The sequence below is a fragment of the Diuraphis noxia genome, unplaced genomic scaffold (assembly GCF_037042655.1).
Source record: "Diuraphis noxia isolate RWA-SAM2 unplaced genomic scaffold, SU_Dnox_SAM2 contig0004, whole genome shotgun sequence".
NCBI classification, from domain to species: Eukaryota; Metazoa; Arthropoda; class Insecta; order Hemiptera; family Aphididae; genus Diuraphis; species Diuraphis noxia.
Genome location: NW_028301714.1, coordinates 65,371,841 through 65,388,378, shown reverse-complemented (window position 1 = coordinate 65,388,378; position 16,538 = coordinate 65,371,841). Strand labels below are relative to the sequence as shown.

General features: G+C 29.7%; 1 protein-coding gene across 2 annotated transcripts in view; it reads right to left on the bottom strand.

Moving 5' to 3' along the window:
• LOC107172973 (uncharacterized) overlaps nucleotides 1-16,214 on the bottom strand; it is a 95,221-nt gene extending 79,007 nt beyond the window's left edge. Inside the window, exons 1-2 of one of the 2 annotated variants that reach the window (XM_089227408.1) lie at nucleotides 15,702-16,214; nucleotides 14,972-15,047 (exon numbers count right to left, since the gene is read on the bottom strand). In XM_089227408.1, coding sequence (XP_089083534.1) covers nucleotides 14,972-15,011 — 40 coding nt within the window. In that variant the 5' untranslated portion in view covers nucleotides 15,012-15,047; nucleotides 15,702-16,214. The remainder of the gene's footprint in view (nucleotides 1-14,971; nucleotides 15,048-15,701) is intronic. The other variant, XM_089227409.1, reaches the window with a different exon arrangement.
• Nucleotides 16,215-16,538: the final 324 nt, after the last annotated feature.

Here is a 16,538-nt window from a genome sequence, read left to right as displayed (position 1 = left end):
GTAGTTACAATATTATAATTATATTTTTAATTTAAAAATAGATTACATTATTTATTACGCGTCTTCAAGAAAAAAAGAACACTTGTCGGGACTGTAAAAAACTTTAAAAACTCAGCGCAATTGTATAAAAAAATTCTCACAAGTATAATCGTCGAGCTTAGGTTGTTATTGCACTCGTATATTAACGAAGTTTTAAATATTTGAAAATAAAATGAGTTTCATGAATTATATTATATTATGAAAGGTAGATCATTATTTTAAAATTAAAATACACGTACATATACCAAAGACTTCGTTGACTCGTCACATCATTCACACACTTTAATGTTTAATACAACGTTTACGCTTGCAGTCTAGGAAGTAAACCAGACACAATATTTGTCTTAAATCACATGATTATTATTGTCATTATAGTAATGAGGTTCATATTTATTGTATTTTTATTTGAAATATTATTTAGGTGCGAATAAAAATGAGTAACATAATTTAAACTCGACATTAAAGTTTAAATGAAAATATACGATAACCATATATGTAATATGTTGTAATTTTATTTTGAATAAACAATATACGTGATGGGTTAAAATATTAGTTTTTTTTTATTACAATTATAAAGAGTATAAGTTTAAGATTTAGTGTAACTCTAGTAATTAGGAAAACATAAAATATTGATCACGATAATAAATAGTTTCGGCAGTTTTGATACCTACTTGTCCTTGCATCCTTGCAGTAATCGGTAATCGAAATAAAGATTTTTGTGAATTTTAACAATCTATTTGAGAAAAAAACCAAGCTATGCTATATCATGTTTTATTCATCAAATATTATAATATTGTTGTATTTAGTCAAATTTAAAATTAATAATAATTAGATTAAGCTTAATTTAATTCTGTTTAATGAGTACCGCTAAGTTCACGGACGTAATATTTTGTTATAATGGCTATAACATTATTACGTTTTATTAGTTATTATAGATATTTCCTACTTGTACTGTAGTTCTACGATGTGGAAATAATAAAATATGGTTTCTAGACTGTAAGCATTTTTATTTTGATGTTTGTTAGAATATAATAATATTATCTACAGAATATTTTCTTGGTATTATGCATAAAGCGAAAACTATGGAGACGTCAAGAAATTTTTACCCTGCAGACCAAATAAAACCCAATAGCCTTGGAATAAAGAAAAAGAAAAACTTTCTTATAAATGGTGGGTATATATGTACGCAAGCATCATTTTTTTTTTTCAGATAAAAATCGCATCTAAAGTAATTTTTGAAATTGCGAAGTTTCGTGGTATGTTCATAGTAAAATGTGATGAAAGCTTTTTCACTGTTGTTTTATTCTGTTTCAATACTTATACTATGAAGGATATTACAGAACAAACTATAACCACTATAATGCTTTGTGGGTAACTTGGTATAATTAAAATTAAGAGCTTTTAAACTAATAATAATGACATTAATGATATAACCAACATACTCGAAGAAATAATATTATTTAATTTCGTCCATATTAATAATTAGTCTCATATTATTATTAGACTCAAAAATTAGATAATCGATTTTCATTAATTCAATTTTATTGTTTGGTCTTAGATGATTCCAATAAATAGCTTAAAGTACGAGTAGACATTTGATTGATAAATATCCTGATATAGGTATATTATTATATTATATTATATATATTTGATATTTTTAAGAGTTCAGTGTTATTTTTATAATATTATATATCTAAATATCTAAATACATGATTGTTATACATCTTTGGACAAAAAGTGTATAAAAACAAATTTAATGGTATGAAGTTTTAAACGATAAATATTATTTCAGTTTAAATATAATATAGCACGCGTGAATTAATTAAAACGTATGGTATCGACTTAACTAGTCTTTAAAGAACTAGAGAAAGATGTTTAACTGACGACGAATAACAATTTGGAAAGTATCGAAAATCTTATGATTATTTATCTGCAATGATTATGTATATATCACCTTTCTAATAATATTATAAGTTATTGTATTATGCGACTTATAGTATTATTGTAGACCTTCATTACAATAGTAACGTAGTATGGATTTCAGATGGCTATTGCTATCAACAATATTTTGTTAGCAAATCAAACAATTCCTTCGTTACTATAAGTATACTCACTCGTTTCATAAAATATTATATTTAGAATGAGGTATCGCATCGGCATCTAAAAACATATGGTAAATTGGTAACCTCTAGGTTTCAATTGTTGTTATACAATACCTATACGTATGATCATATAATATTATTTGTTTAATATTCTAAAACTGTTTTTGTTGCAATACCCGAGCTTTATACTGGTGACGGTTTTTATTTTGAAAAAGAAATGCTTTTATATGGTCGGATAAATCGTTTAATGATTGGATGATTTTTAATCGATTAAAATAATACACACATTGTAATTATATTCACTTCATACCGATACATAGTCCGATATAAACGGTGTAAATATATACAGTATTATAACATGTAAAACGGTTCTATAAAAATCATTCACAATATTCTTTTAGATGTAGCACTGTGGCTGGTAACAGTGTCTATGTATGAGTGTGTATTTATATAATATATATATTTTATAAGCTAAAGTCGTATCTGCGCGTGAAATAAAAGCTCATCTCTCGGAGACGGGTTTTCGCACATCCGGGTAATTTCATTTCTGATTTATTAGACACCAATAAGGCTGCTGAAAATCACATGATTTGAAATTTATACACGTATACAGTAACCTCTATACGAATTCTTATATTTATATACATATCATACGTTTATCCACCTGATACCGTGACAGACGAACAGTTCCTATATAGTTTTTTACTTTTTGTCTTAAATATATGGTTTAATATGACATATTTGATAATAATACGTCTGTACATTATGTATTATGTTATGTATTATGCGAGTAATAAACAAGAATAATAATAATAAAAATAATAGTTGTGTCACGGGGAAATGAAAACACGAGTGCGGTTGTGTGTGCGAGCGTGTTAATAAAACGATATTGAAATTTGTAAAACTTGACAAAAGTAAAAACTTGTCTCTCGTCATCATCATTCGACAACATTCCGTAGGTGTGTTTAGTAATGGTCTAACCCTTAGAGACGACAAGCAGTTTAAAAGTAAAATACACAGTGTAATATCGGTGGCGGAGTTGTCCTCCGGCGTTATACATTTATAGATTTTCATTTTCTACACATCTATATACATATATAGTCACTACATATAATATATATATATATATAATACGATCAGTAGTCATATTTATAAACAAAATACGAGAAGTTTTACCATTTTCATTTACTTTCTAACCGTAGTCGTGGTAGTAATATCAACACAACTTGTATAATGTAATATAGGTAATACGGAGACACTCATGGACTACGTTTTATAATAATAATAGGGAATAATTAAGGCTGGGATTTTAATGAAAAGTTCGTTCTCTTTTGGTGGTTCCATTCTTTATTTTATCTTTATTCTTATTTGACGACATATAGATTTTAGGGCTTTTGAATCTGGACCCTAGTAATAATTGTTTTTTTTTTTAGAATATTATCTATGGTTTTCGATCAAAAATTATTCGGGAATAAAAAGCACAGGTATTCGGATGTGAAATTATTGCACGCGAATGTCACGGTTCGTCGTCTCGTATAGGTATAATATATATAGTTTAAAAATACGTCGGCGATGATGCTCGACGTGTCGTAATCCTCGTCCAAATGTCTCGGCCATTAACTACAGTTTCACAAACGGGGAAAAAAATAATAATGATAATAATAATAATAACAACAACAACACTGTGTGCACAGTATAATATATATAGGTGCGTATATAGTTAATAAACGGGGATCGTTTATTTTGACATTCCCTCGGCAGATATTTTCGTCACAGCAGCACCCTCTATTTATTACTCGCTCGCCGTTCCGGTCTCGGGTCTATCGTCTTTCTCTCTCTCTTTTTTTTTCATCTCCTTATTCTTTTTATCTCATTTTTTTCCTCCAGTTATTATTGTTATCCCAGACAATCGTATGTACATATGTGTGTGTTTTGTGTTTCACTGTATAGGCACGTTTTTATTAATCCGCATAAACCGCGCCGTTGTCGTCGTCATTGCCGGCAGCCATACACAGCATCCAAGCTCGGCTCCAAATTAACGACGACTACTCTCTGGCACTGGCATAGGTCTGTTGTTTTACCGCTCCGGTCGCATTTACAACAACATATAATATTATGCTATACAAAAACTTTACTATGATAATAATATAATATATTGTGCTGTGCAGTAGAATGTGTGTATATAGACACAGTCGGACGACGATGGTTCATTTATTTACAATATATAATAATCTGTATATATAAAACAGTAAGCTGATTGACTGATCTATCAACGCACAGCTCAAACTATTGGACGGATCGGGCATACAAATAGCTATTATGACGTAGGCATCCCCTATGAAAGGATTTTTGAAAATTCAACTCCTAATGGGGTTAAAAAGGGTAAAAGGGGTAAAAATCGAAAACTTTTTTGTTCTGATTTTTTTGAAATTAAGTATACATACTCTATACTACAAATAAACATTGTCTATAAACTTTATTTTGTGAAATTCAACCCCTAAAGGAGGTTAAAAGGGTTGAAAATTGTGAAAATAGAAAAAACCACCTAGCTGAAACCGCTGTAGCTATAATATAATTATGAAATTAGGACAGCATTTTTGTTTTATAGTGTAGGCACCCACTAAGAAAGGATTTTTCAAAATTCAATGATACACTGCTGATGTATTTTGTGGTAGAAGAAAACACATTTTCACATGGGCAGTTCTACGTAGCTTGCTCACGCGTAAGCTCACCCAGTATCTTGGTGATTTTGACTTCTACTAATAAATCAACGACGAATATTGTCTACAAAGAAGTTTTATAGATAATATTTTGAATAATAACTAATGATAAAACGATTATTATAAGCCTTCACTGCTAAAACTTATCTTAAACAAAAGCTATAACTTATAAAATAGGTTATTATAATAATAAAATTGTCTTAATAACTAATATGTATAAAATATTATTTCAACAATATTAATTAAGTTGTATTTAAATAGAACAAACAATATTTAATCTTGCCAAATTACATAGATTTTTATACTTAAACCCGGCAACGACGGGTAATTCAGCTAGTATACGCATAAACGCGTCTCCTGGCCCGTATCTCCGCCGCCGTCGACGCCATCGCCGTTGTCGTCCGGTCGATTTTCAAAACCAATTTGTTGTTTTTGGTCAGACTCGGAGGCTGTTTCGCCGACTCTTATTGTTCATTCTCGGCGGCAACAGAGGCGGCGGATACGACGGACTGAATCCGAAATTACTCTCTTCTTTTATGGGCACAACTACCATACTATATTAATATATATCATGCGCTTTGGCTTTTAAAATTATTATAATTTGTACGAAACTATTGTTTTCCAACGTAATCTACTCTCGCCGTGACCCTTCTCCGACACATACACACACGCGCGCAGACACACACACTTGTGCACGCGCATCTAATTATCAGTCGGAATTAGATTTCGTTGATAATATTATAATAAAATGCTTTGTATATAAAATTATAATATTATAAATTGTTTGAGTATAGACGAGAACGTGTAAAATCTAGATAGGATATACCTATTAGTGTGATTTCTGTAGAATTCAGCAATGTGCGGACTTTATTTATTCGAATCGACTTAGTCATTTTAAACACGCTCAGTACCATACCTACGTGAGAAATCAAATAGATATTAAAGATATTATTTGAATTTGAATTTTCAGTTAATCTTCGTTTCTGTGTTACTATAATACTATTTATTACGGCCATTTTGATATTGCAACATAAATTATTGAATATGAAGTCAGTACGGGGAAAAATGTCTTGTGCTTTTATATTGAGTGTATTTGATAAAGCAGATGTTTATAAAAAACTTTTGAAATATGAATAGCCATTGAAAAGTTAATATATGCATAAGTTAGAAGTTTTCAGAAGATTAAGAAAAAAATATCCACAAAGTGAATAAATTAAATGGTAATAAAGTGTTAATATACTGATTTTGACGTATTTGACAGTTGTATCAGGAGCAAGCAGAAAATACTAATTTAAATCTAAAGTAACTGTATCATTAATAATGCAATATTCTGCCTATAGAATTTTTGTTAATATATATATTTTTTTCCAACTGTTGGAAATATTTTGTCCAAAAGACAGTATAAATTCAATCACAATCGAATGGAAGTGGACTACTGAACTTCGATGTTTAAAATATTTTTATTTTTTTAACGAATGAATTATATAAACCAAAGAAGTATCAGTTTAATAAAAAAACAACGTGATAAATTTAACTCGATATTAATGAACAATTATATAACTATACATATTCCTAATATATATAATATATGTGTGTGTGTGTGTTACAAGTTGTAGTAGTTATAACCTTTTGTGCGGTGTTTTGTGTTATAATTATGAACATCTAGTTCTTTTTGTACATGAGATAAAGTTCAAATAAAAAATATTATCAAAATAATGTCATATGAAAATAGTGAAATAATTATGATATTTAACGATAAATATAAAGACCTCGTGGTACACTGTATAGTACATATGGGTATACCCACTATTATATAATATTTGTTTGATACTATTTATTTTTGTAATTCGATCACTCTTGATCAGCTTTGTAAGATCATATACGATTTTATTAGTATACTTGCATTTGGATTGTTATGCCACGAAATTAATTAAATCATTAATAATATGAAAACCGCTTATTACTGAACGGAGTTACTCGAGAACTGCTTTACAAAAGAACCTCGTGCACGTGACGCAGGTTTTCAATTAAACGACTATATTAACTCAACTCTGTGAGGCTTTAAGCCACGCGGGACAAACTCATCGTCATAAATCTTATCGAATATCGTGCAGCAAGCAGTGATGGCAAGTTTATATTTTACTTGCACTTCATTTCTCTGTGCTTACAGGAGGTATAAAAGCACTAGGAACAAGATAGGTACACTAAATAATAAAGGATTGGTTAGATTGTTTAAATAAATGTTTGTTTTTTTTTTTCAAGCAAAACATTATTGGGTGAGTAAATATATATACATGTCATGCCAGTAAGTATGATTATAACTTATATGTATAGTGTATTTGTAATTTTAGAATAACGTAGAATTGTTTTACCATAATTTATCGGGTTAGTATTAATATCGACCTTCGGTTTATCATGAGTAGACAGTAGTAATCATTAAACACGGCTACCGTCTACCTACAATATATACGCGATATGCATGTAGAACATGAGTTATAATTATTATGAACCTAATCTGACTCCTCCGGGGTAGTGTGCTAAAACGTTTCCGGAGCGATGGACGACAATGAGTCTTAACGCCGATTTTCCGAGCGATTTACTCTGAATGATCTGTAGAATATTTTGATACACCGTGTTTTATGACCGAGTTTTACGAGCTTTGGGCTCCTATAATTATGTCGGTCTGCGGTAGACTTCGACCCAAAGCCGCCGCTGTAGATAGGTAGGTACGGATTCGAGTTAAGCAATTTGGATCGACCGGAAATGAAAGGATTTATACAACACACCTCTCCCCGCGCGCAATCTACATCGTGACCAACTACTACTACAACTACTAATCATTATCCGGCTGCAGTTAGTGCGCTTCTTAGCGTGCTCATTCGTCTGTAATTAACCGAAATGTTCATCGCAAATTATTATCGCGACACGTAATTGAATCAGATTTGGTTCAAATGCTATCGGACACGTCAAAGGTATTTCAATGCGCCTATATTTGTTTATGTGTGTGAGTGTACATGTGTATTTGGGGTGGAGGATCACCGGCATTTTAATGTTTTAGGTCGCTACAGTCACTCTACTACGATTCTACGTACACAAAATCATTATCCCCGTGCGTAAGGTAGAAAGATGAGATAGCTGACACCGTATATACGCCGAATGGGGAATAGATGAACAGTATTATATCGGGAATTGGAATATTGTGTGTAGAGGTACCCATAACAGTTTTCGCTTGGACGAGAAAACCGTATAAACATTTACCGATCGACCGTCGAGATTAACAAAAAAAAATAAACACCAATTGTTTAGCAAAGAAAAAAACACACAAACACGACAGTAATGATATTAAAGTTGTAACTTTTAAGTGAATCGCGAAGCTTTAAGCTGCAAGTTTTATTTAAATGGTCAAAATTAGTGAAATTAGTGCAAACGGATTTGCTCAAAAATAACAATAAAATTATCGTAATTGAACATATTTTACCAACTTCGTGGAATAATGTGTATAGTTTAATAGCACTTATCTATAATTGACTTAAAAAAATATATAATATCTAATATTATCATGTTTCATGTACACGCGTATATAATGCAATGTGAAAATTACTATACATATTTATAACTTTATAAGTATACTTACTGTTTTGTTTTTCCAAGTATTTTCATCATAAACTATAATACTATTAAGAGGACGTAAAACTGAAATTGTTGTCTCCGTCTTACAAGTGCAGCGTAACATAACAAATTGTACGCCTAGCAAATTACATGTAGCTAGGTTACAATTAGAGTGAATTGACCTCTTATAAAACTTGATGGAAAGAAAATTATCAGTTTTCACGATAGTAAATTCAGTTTTTAAGTCAGTTATGAGCATTCTTCATTTACTCATTTTTATACACAAAACTTGCTAAAACATTGAACCATCGTAGAAACCCCATCGCATTCAAATACAGTTATTGTTTTCATCATTAATACCTGATTTTGAATTGTGAGAGTAGTTTTTGTTTACAACACCCGGAGGAATATTCCCAAAGTGAAAACGTGGGAATATTCGACCAGGGTTAGACCACTAGGGAGCTTTAAGCAGCCAATACAATATGACCGTGGAACATCGTACCAAAATCAATGGAAAACAAAAACATACAATCTTGTTCTTATTCCACTTAGAATATTATAATATTGACAGTATTGACGAACACATTCATTTATAATATTAAATACCTTACTATTGTTAAGAAATAGGTAATATCAGCGTAATAGACGTTGCTATCATTAAATTTGAAGTAAAACACTAACATTTTATCTTCTTAAAAATTATAATGTATTATGTAGGCTGTTTAATAGTTTGAATACTTTAATTCTTACGTACACTACTAGTCAAATATAATTCCTGCCATAATATAACATTTAAAATAATATGTACTTTTATTTTTATAAAATAATAAATACATATATCATATTTATTATTTTCATTTTCAATATTATAATAAAATGTAATCGAACAGTTAATATTTTGGTAAAAATGTATAAATAATAGGTATAAACTTTAAATACATTGATTTTTAATAATTCAAAAATTTAAGTTAATAAGAATTATTATTTAATTTCGATACTTCTAGATGTAATATTATGTACCTATTACCTACTTGTCCCCGTTTATTTCTTAAAAAATATATATAAACATTAAAAAAACTCATACTTTTGAAATCATTAAAACAAAACCGTTTATGCTGTGGTTCTCCCAAGGTATTTTTAGTTTCAGATATTATTGTTGATATATATTCGTTATAAATAAATAATAAAAAATATATATTTCAATACACATTCATACGTATTTATGTATATACGGTTTAATTAATTTTAAGAAAATTGTCAAAATCATATCATCAGTTATAAAAATATTCAGTACAATAGAAATATTATTATTTTTGCTGTCGAGGGTTGACTTGGTGTATGATCCTGGTACATATCATTATCACAAAATACGGTAAATTAAATTTTTTCCAATAGCCTGTCTTAAAATATAGTTAATGGTATGTAATACAAATATTATCATTTAAAACAATTTTAAGCTGACTATAATGGGTCTTTTACTTACTTGCTCTCTGTTTTCTCTTAATCCAGCCATAGATATAGATATATATTAATAATAATAATATTGTTAAATTACATTTTTTCTATATTGTAGCCACTATTTTACTATATAAAATAAGCATGGAGATGAATTAAAATCTAACAAATTCAAAATAATTTTAAAATTGGATACTTTATAACGGAATATATCGTAAATAATGTTTAATTTAGTATAGCTAACAGATTCAAGCATTTTGAGTTTACCTGCTATTACGATTCACGTAATATTTAAAATCAATTTTTAAAATACATTGAAGTGACGAGTTTTTTATGGGTAAATAAATCCATCCTTACTTAAGATAAACATGCACGTATTTTAATTAATATTCACGGTGTTCAGTTAATGTTAATTAAATAGTGCACATAATATCGTCATATTATACAGTATTGAGTACACGCGTAATGTTGCATCCAATCTATATAAATATATATATTATTATAAGATGCGATTAAACTTGTTAATTCCAAATTTATCACGACCTCCCGGAGAAAAATTTATGCTTTTAAGGTTTTAAATAGTTTTTATTTTAAGCTCTCGTAAATAATTAAAACAGTTCAAAACGAACAATCACGACTTAAAAATATTTAATTTTGAGCGAAATTTTATTAGGATGCAGGAGTACCTACCACATTGCAATACAGTGTGTTATTTTATTTGGGTGTTTTTCAATGTTTCATCGATATAAACTATATTTGTTCATTGCGCGTGAAAAATATTTTTGACGGACTATTTTCTATCTTTCTGAAAGTTTATGCGTTGAAAAACGTGCTCATCGCAACCGATGAATTACAGTAATGAAAATAAAAATCGTATAAATTACTGCGGTGGTCCTCCAAATACTAACCAAACAGACGACTACCAATAAAGTGTCTTATTGACTATATCGATTGATTTTAAGCTAAGTTCGAAGTAAGTAAATCGTCCGTTTGGGAATTCCTCGACCAATACTTTTAAATCGCACCGGCCGCGTTAAGATAACGAGTATATTTTCTATGTAGGCCATTTGCGGTAAGGTCCGATACAGCGATACCATATAGTAGGCAATTTTAGGAAAAAAATTTCATACAAGAGATTGAAGATAATGTTATAACAATAGACACACAGGATATTGCTGTATTTGGAGTGCTTACAATATCCTCGAGGGTCTGAAAATGTTCGCCTACGTTGGATTAAAATATTTTGTTGGGTCTGTTAAATGTGACTTTTGGGAATGTAACAGTGTATTATAATATGTTACTGATCGTCGTGGTATTCAATTGTAGCTCGTAAGTGGGAAAGATTTAAAAATAAACAATATAGTTAATATATTATAATAATTTACACTCTTAGGTAGGTATATTAATAAGAACTAACTATAAGAACAATAAATCATCCATCGCCTATTATTATAAATTTATACCGTACCTATAATTTTATAATTGTCTTTGATTAATTCAGCTTAATTTTTTTTTCACTTAATCTTAGCGTGGTATGATTTTTTTATTGCAAACATTTAGTGTTCAATTTGAATTTTGTTCATAGTGACGTATATTTTAATAGTCGTCAAGTCCTCAGAAGTGAATATTTTTGCTCCCCCATTAAATCGTCACATCGGCTAGTCACATACATAACAAGTACTCGATTTTACATGTTTTTGGTCGGAAAAGTCAAATCGAATTTTAAAAATAAAAACGATTTCATGACAGGTACATATTATTATTATTCAATTATTGACACGATCGTATAAGCCATAATACGCATTTCAGTCGGACGATGTACGAGTGTAGTCAGTAGTCACGCGCTGCACAATAAATTCCATATCATCGTATTATATCGATATAGTATAAGCTATAACGTCTACACACACAATTTTTGTGTTATCGAGCCACACCACATCAAACCCGTGACGGTAAATTATAACTCCACGATTTCTTTCTTCACAATAATAAGCACACTATCAATCGAGCGATTATTATCATTATATTTTTTTGTTTCGCGCATAATAATAATATTTTCTAAGGGTAGAAAATCGAAAATACGTGTAGAGAATGCGAAAAGCTCCAAAGTTTTTAACCATCGTGGTATAATATGTACACTGTCGGTAGGAAGAGTGAGCAGAGACAGTAAAGATTGCGTGGCGTAAGGGAGAAAGCCTTGCAAGTTTTCTTTTTTCTTCGGCTTCTATGTGACAACCCCGAAACTTATAACTCAGATGGCCGGTTATTCAAATTCAATGTCCGGAAAACTTACTTTTTTTCGTTCGTTTCGTTTCAATCGCTCTATTCCCCTTCGCACACGACGAGAGTATTTTGTACTGTCATTATTGTATATAATACAGTCACAAAATAGCGAAAAACCAAACATATTTTTTGTTCCAATAAATTACGCATTTTATATATATATATATAAATAAGATGATTTTAACGGTCGACCCGTGTTTTTTTTTCATTCGTTTAATGCGGTCAGTTTTATTGCATATATATACAGGTTATTCATTTAGTAACATCACAAATCATGTTAATTCAATTTCGTTTACGTTTTTCATTCAATGCACCGAATATCGTTACATACAAAATATATTGATAAATTGGCTGTCTTCTATAAATATTTCACAACAAATAGGTACTTGATTAAAAAATGTATTATCGTATATAATATAAATTAAGTTTTTTTATACCTAGTAATATAAATTGTGATATAGGTATTTTAATTTTGCAGTTTTTCTTTACGTTATACCATCAATTCAAAAATTTAAACAACATCTTATGGTATTTATGATGATATTGAAGATTTAGTTTTTTTTTTAAGTGCTTCATATTATTTTTCAATATCATAAATTAAGCAGTTTATGAAATTAAATTATTCATCAGTTTCCTACCTAAAAAAATTGTTAATGTTTTTAGATTTAAACATTTTTAACTAATAGTAATCAGTAGCTGACTGAGCAAATGATTTTGCTATAAGCGGTAAGCGAATCCTAAAGTGAACCTAAACCAAGTACATGCAAACAAAACCCAAACATCCTTTCGAAAAGCAATTTAAAATGCACGGGTTTTGACTTTTGATTTAGAACCGAGCAATTTCCGAGAACATTTTGGCAATCCGATGTACGTAAAGTAATGACTGATTCGCAAAATTGAAATACTGTGAAAGTAAATTAATTATAGAGATAGGTAGAACATTATTAAATAATAATTGTAAATGTTCTATCTTTGATCCTTCCATTCCTATAGTAAATAATATACAAAATGATTCATATTTACTCGATTATTTTTATCCTTAATAATGCATTTATATTAATTTTGATTTTTTGAATTTTTTTGTATACCGTCTAAAGACTATATGCTGTTAGATACCTCAACTATAAACAAATTTTTATTTCAAATTAGAGACATTCATCTTTATTGCAAAAGGTCAAGCAAGCGAAAACAGATGATTTTTGTTCAACGTTTTAATATAACTATTAAACTTTAAACTTTGTAGTTTTGTAGTTTACTCGTATATATTATGCAGTTGACATAATTGATTTGGAACAACCTATGATTTAAAAATTAAAATAAATTATTGATCCATTAAAATTGTGTGATTTAATTACCTTAGTATAATAGTTGCGGAAATGTAATATATTTTATTTCAAATTTTATGTAAATTCACAAGAACATTTTTCTCAATACCGAAAATTAAATAACTCAAAAACTATCAGTTAAGAATTAGATTTAAATGTATCATCTTTACAGTTCACAGTAAAAAAATATTATTTTATTTGAAATAGTCTTATATCAGTAATAGGACACATAGAATATATAACTTCGGTGGTATAAAAACCGATCTATGAATATTGTCTCAACACTTTTAAATTTGAAATTTTAATGAATACACTATTAAATGATAAAATAGGTAGGAGTGAGTATGCAAGGTGAATTACATGTATTCATGAGTTGATACATATTTTGAACTTTAACAACTACTTCAGTAATACAAGGTAAGTTGAAAAATGAATTAAGTGTTAAAATTTATCTGAAACATCGTTAGTTATAGCTTATACGCTATAAGTTTTGATAATTTTGTCTTCAAATCAACCATTACAAAATCGAATTATCCTTAATACTTATGAATTATGGGGATTTGTTTATTGTATACCTATAGTTAATTTGTTGTTCTTGTCCGATTTAAATGTATTAATCATTTATGATCTAGATTTTACTTAACCTTCTCTATTCAATGATGTAATTAGGTTTAATCTCAGTTTAAATAATGTGATTATGAATGCCAAATAGGAAATAAAATATCTAAGCACCTTAATTTTATGTTTCATATTTGACGACAATTATTTAATCAAACAAATAATATATTTCGTATCTGAACAGTAATTTAGTTGATATTAAATTTGTATTGCATTCAATAAATGCATTATAAATTAAGCTATATATTACAATAGTAATAATATTGTAATGACAAAACTTCAAAAAAATAACAAAAATAAAATTTTGCAAAATGCACAAAAAAATTAAAAATTATTTCCCAGAGCAAAAGTTTTATTTGCGTAATTCAATCACACTCTGTTGCTTAACATGCAGTTATAATGAAGAAGTTTATCAAGCCACCCTTACCGTACCTAAAAAAAATGTTCCATATCGAAATTATTTTGTTATAGATATGTCTACACTCTACACCACATCATACGTAATATTACGTTATTGATACGGCACTGGTCACCACTGTGAGAACAGGTAATTCACTTATATACTAATTCTGTTTATTAAACATAATTCAAACGATTTAATGGAGTAGGATAAAGAAAATAATTTAATAATATTACTGATTACGATAGATTCAGTGGTTATTTATACTTATATGAACGATTAATAAAGTATAATGATTAATGAAACTACATAATTGGAAATTATATGATATTACCTATTGTTTTTTTTTTAAAAATCTAAATTTATCAGCGTAAACCAAATACAGATTTGAAAAAAAAATAATTAATTTTCATTACTTACCAAGTATGTACAGCGTGAATAGATATAGTAGAGCGTTCATTCCGTTCGTTTCAAAAAGTTGTAAATTAAACAATATCTGAAAAAAACATAAATGAATATGGATGTGCCTGTATAAACTCTTAAAAAGTATAATGGTTCTATTCAAGTATTCCAAGTAAGTGATGTATAAAAATGTGTATGATGTACAGTTTACTATCAGTGCGATGAAAATTTCAAATTAAATTTTCATAATTGTATATAAAACTGGGTCGAATTAGAAGATGATGAAATTCAACTACAAACAACATCGCAGGTAAATGTCGATGAACCTAGCCGTTCATTTTAGCATTATAACGTTCAGCATAGTTGTACGTGTTTAAATTGGGTGGGTTAAAGTATAAGGTATAACGATAAAATTAATGTTAAAAAAGAAAATTAAAAAACCAATCACTGCGATAACATTATAATTTTATAATAATTGTATGCGTTCCATTTCAGAATATTAGAGATTATAATCGTAAACAATCGTAAAGATATTCGTAAAAAGACCATATTCATCGACCTCACACTAAAAATAATAAAATATGCAATTTAGAGTAGATATATGTAGGTGCTGGTAACAATCAAAATTCGATGTTACAAGACTACAATGAAACAGTCAATCAAACAGTAACAAAAAACTACATCGTCTACAAACCGAATTAAAGTGAAAAAATTACTAATGATTTAAATGCATGCTAAACACGATTACCGTTTATAAATAATATTATTGTTCGTCCACTGAAGATCGCACTGGCTCGCCGTGACATAGTTTTCTCGTACACCAACAATAACGGAGACAACAACAACGGTTTTAATAATATTATTAAAATAATAATAATAATATGATTTATGACAGTGTCAGAATGCGTCTTTCGTCGATATAAAGAAATCGGTGATATCGTCCGGGAGATATTATCACATAATAATATTATATTGTATCATATTATTTGATTGCTTAAAACAATAACAATAATAATATTATTTTAATAATCTATTGTATAATATAATATACCGATTACTAAAATGTTTTATCAAGAGCGAACTGTATACGATGGTGTGCAACAGCGATCGAACGATTTGTATACATTTTTAACTTCTTAAATAAAAAACACGTACCTATCACGAACTCCCGTCGGAGTAACGGTTTCGCCCGCGGATCACACGACTTCAGCAAGACGGCCGGCGGTGTAGTGTGATAAGTCGCACGCCGAAACGTCTAATGCCGGTCCTGTTGTAACGAAGTCGTGCGCTCGCAGTCTCCGCGGCGCGCGTTGATACCACTGCCACCCCCTCCCTCCCAACTGTAACCTTCACCACCACCACCACCCGGGCCGATGAAAGTCCGAAAGCCGCACAAGGTTTGCCCCGCCACCGTGCCGATATCGTGTACGCCGCTGTACACCTTAAACCACCGATACCCATCCCCCGACCGAACCACCCTCCCAACCCTAAAAACCACAGAGACCCACCGCCGGCCAAGAGCTGAGTCCACACCCCCTGACCACCCCTAATACGCGACGCGTGTGCAAAATACATCATACGACAT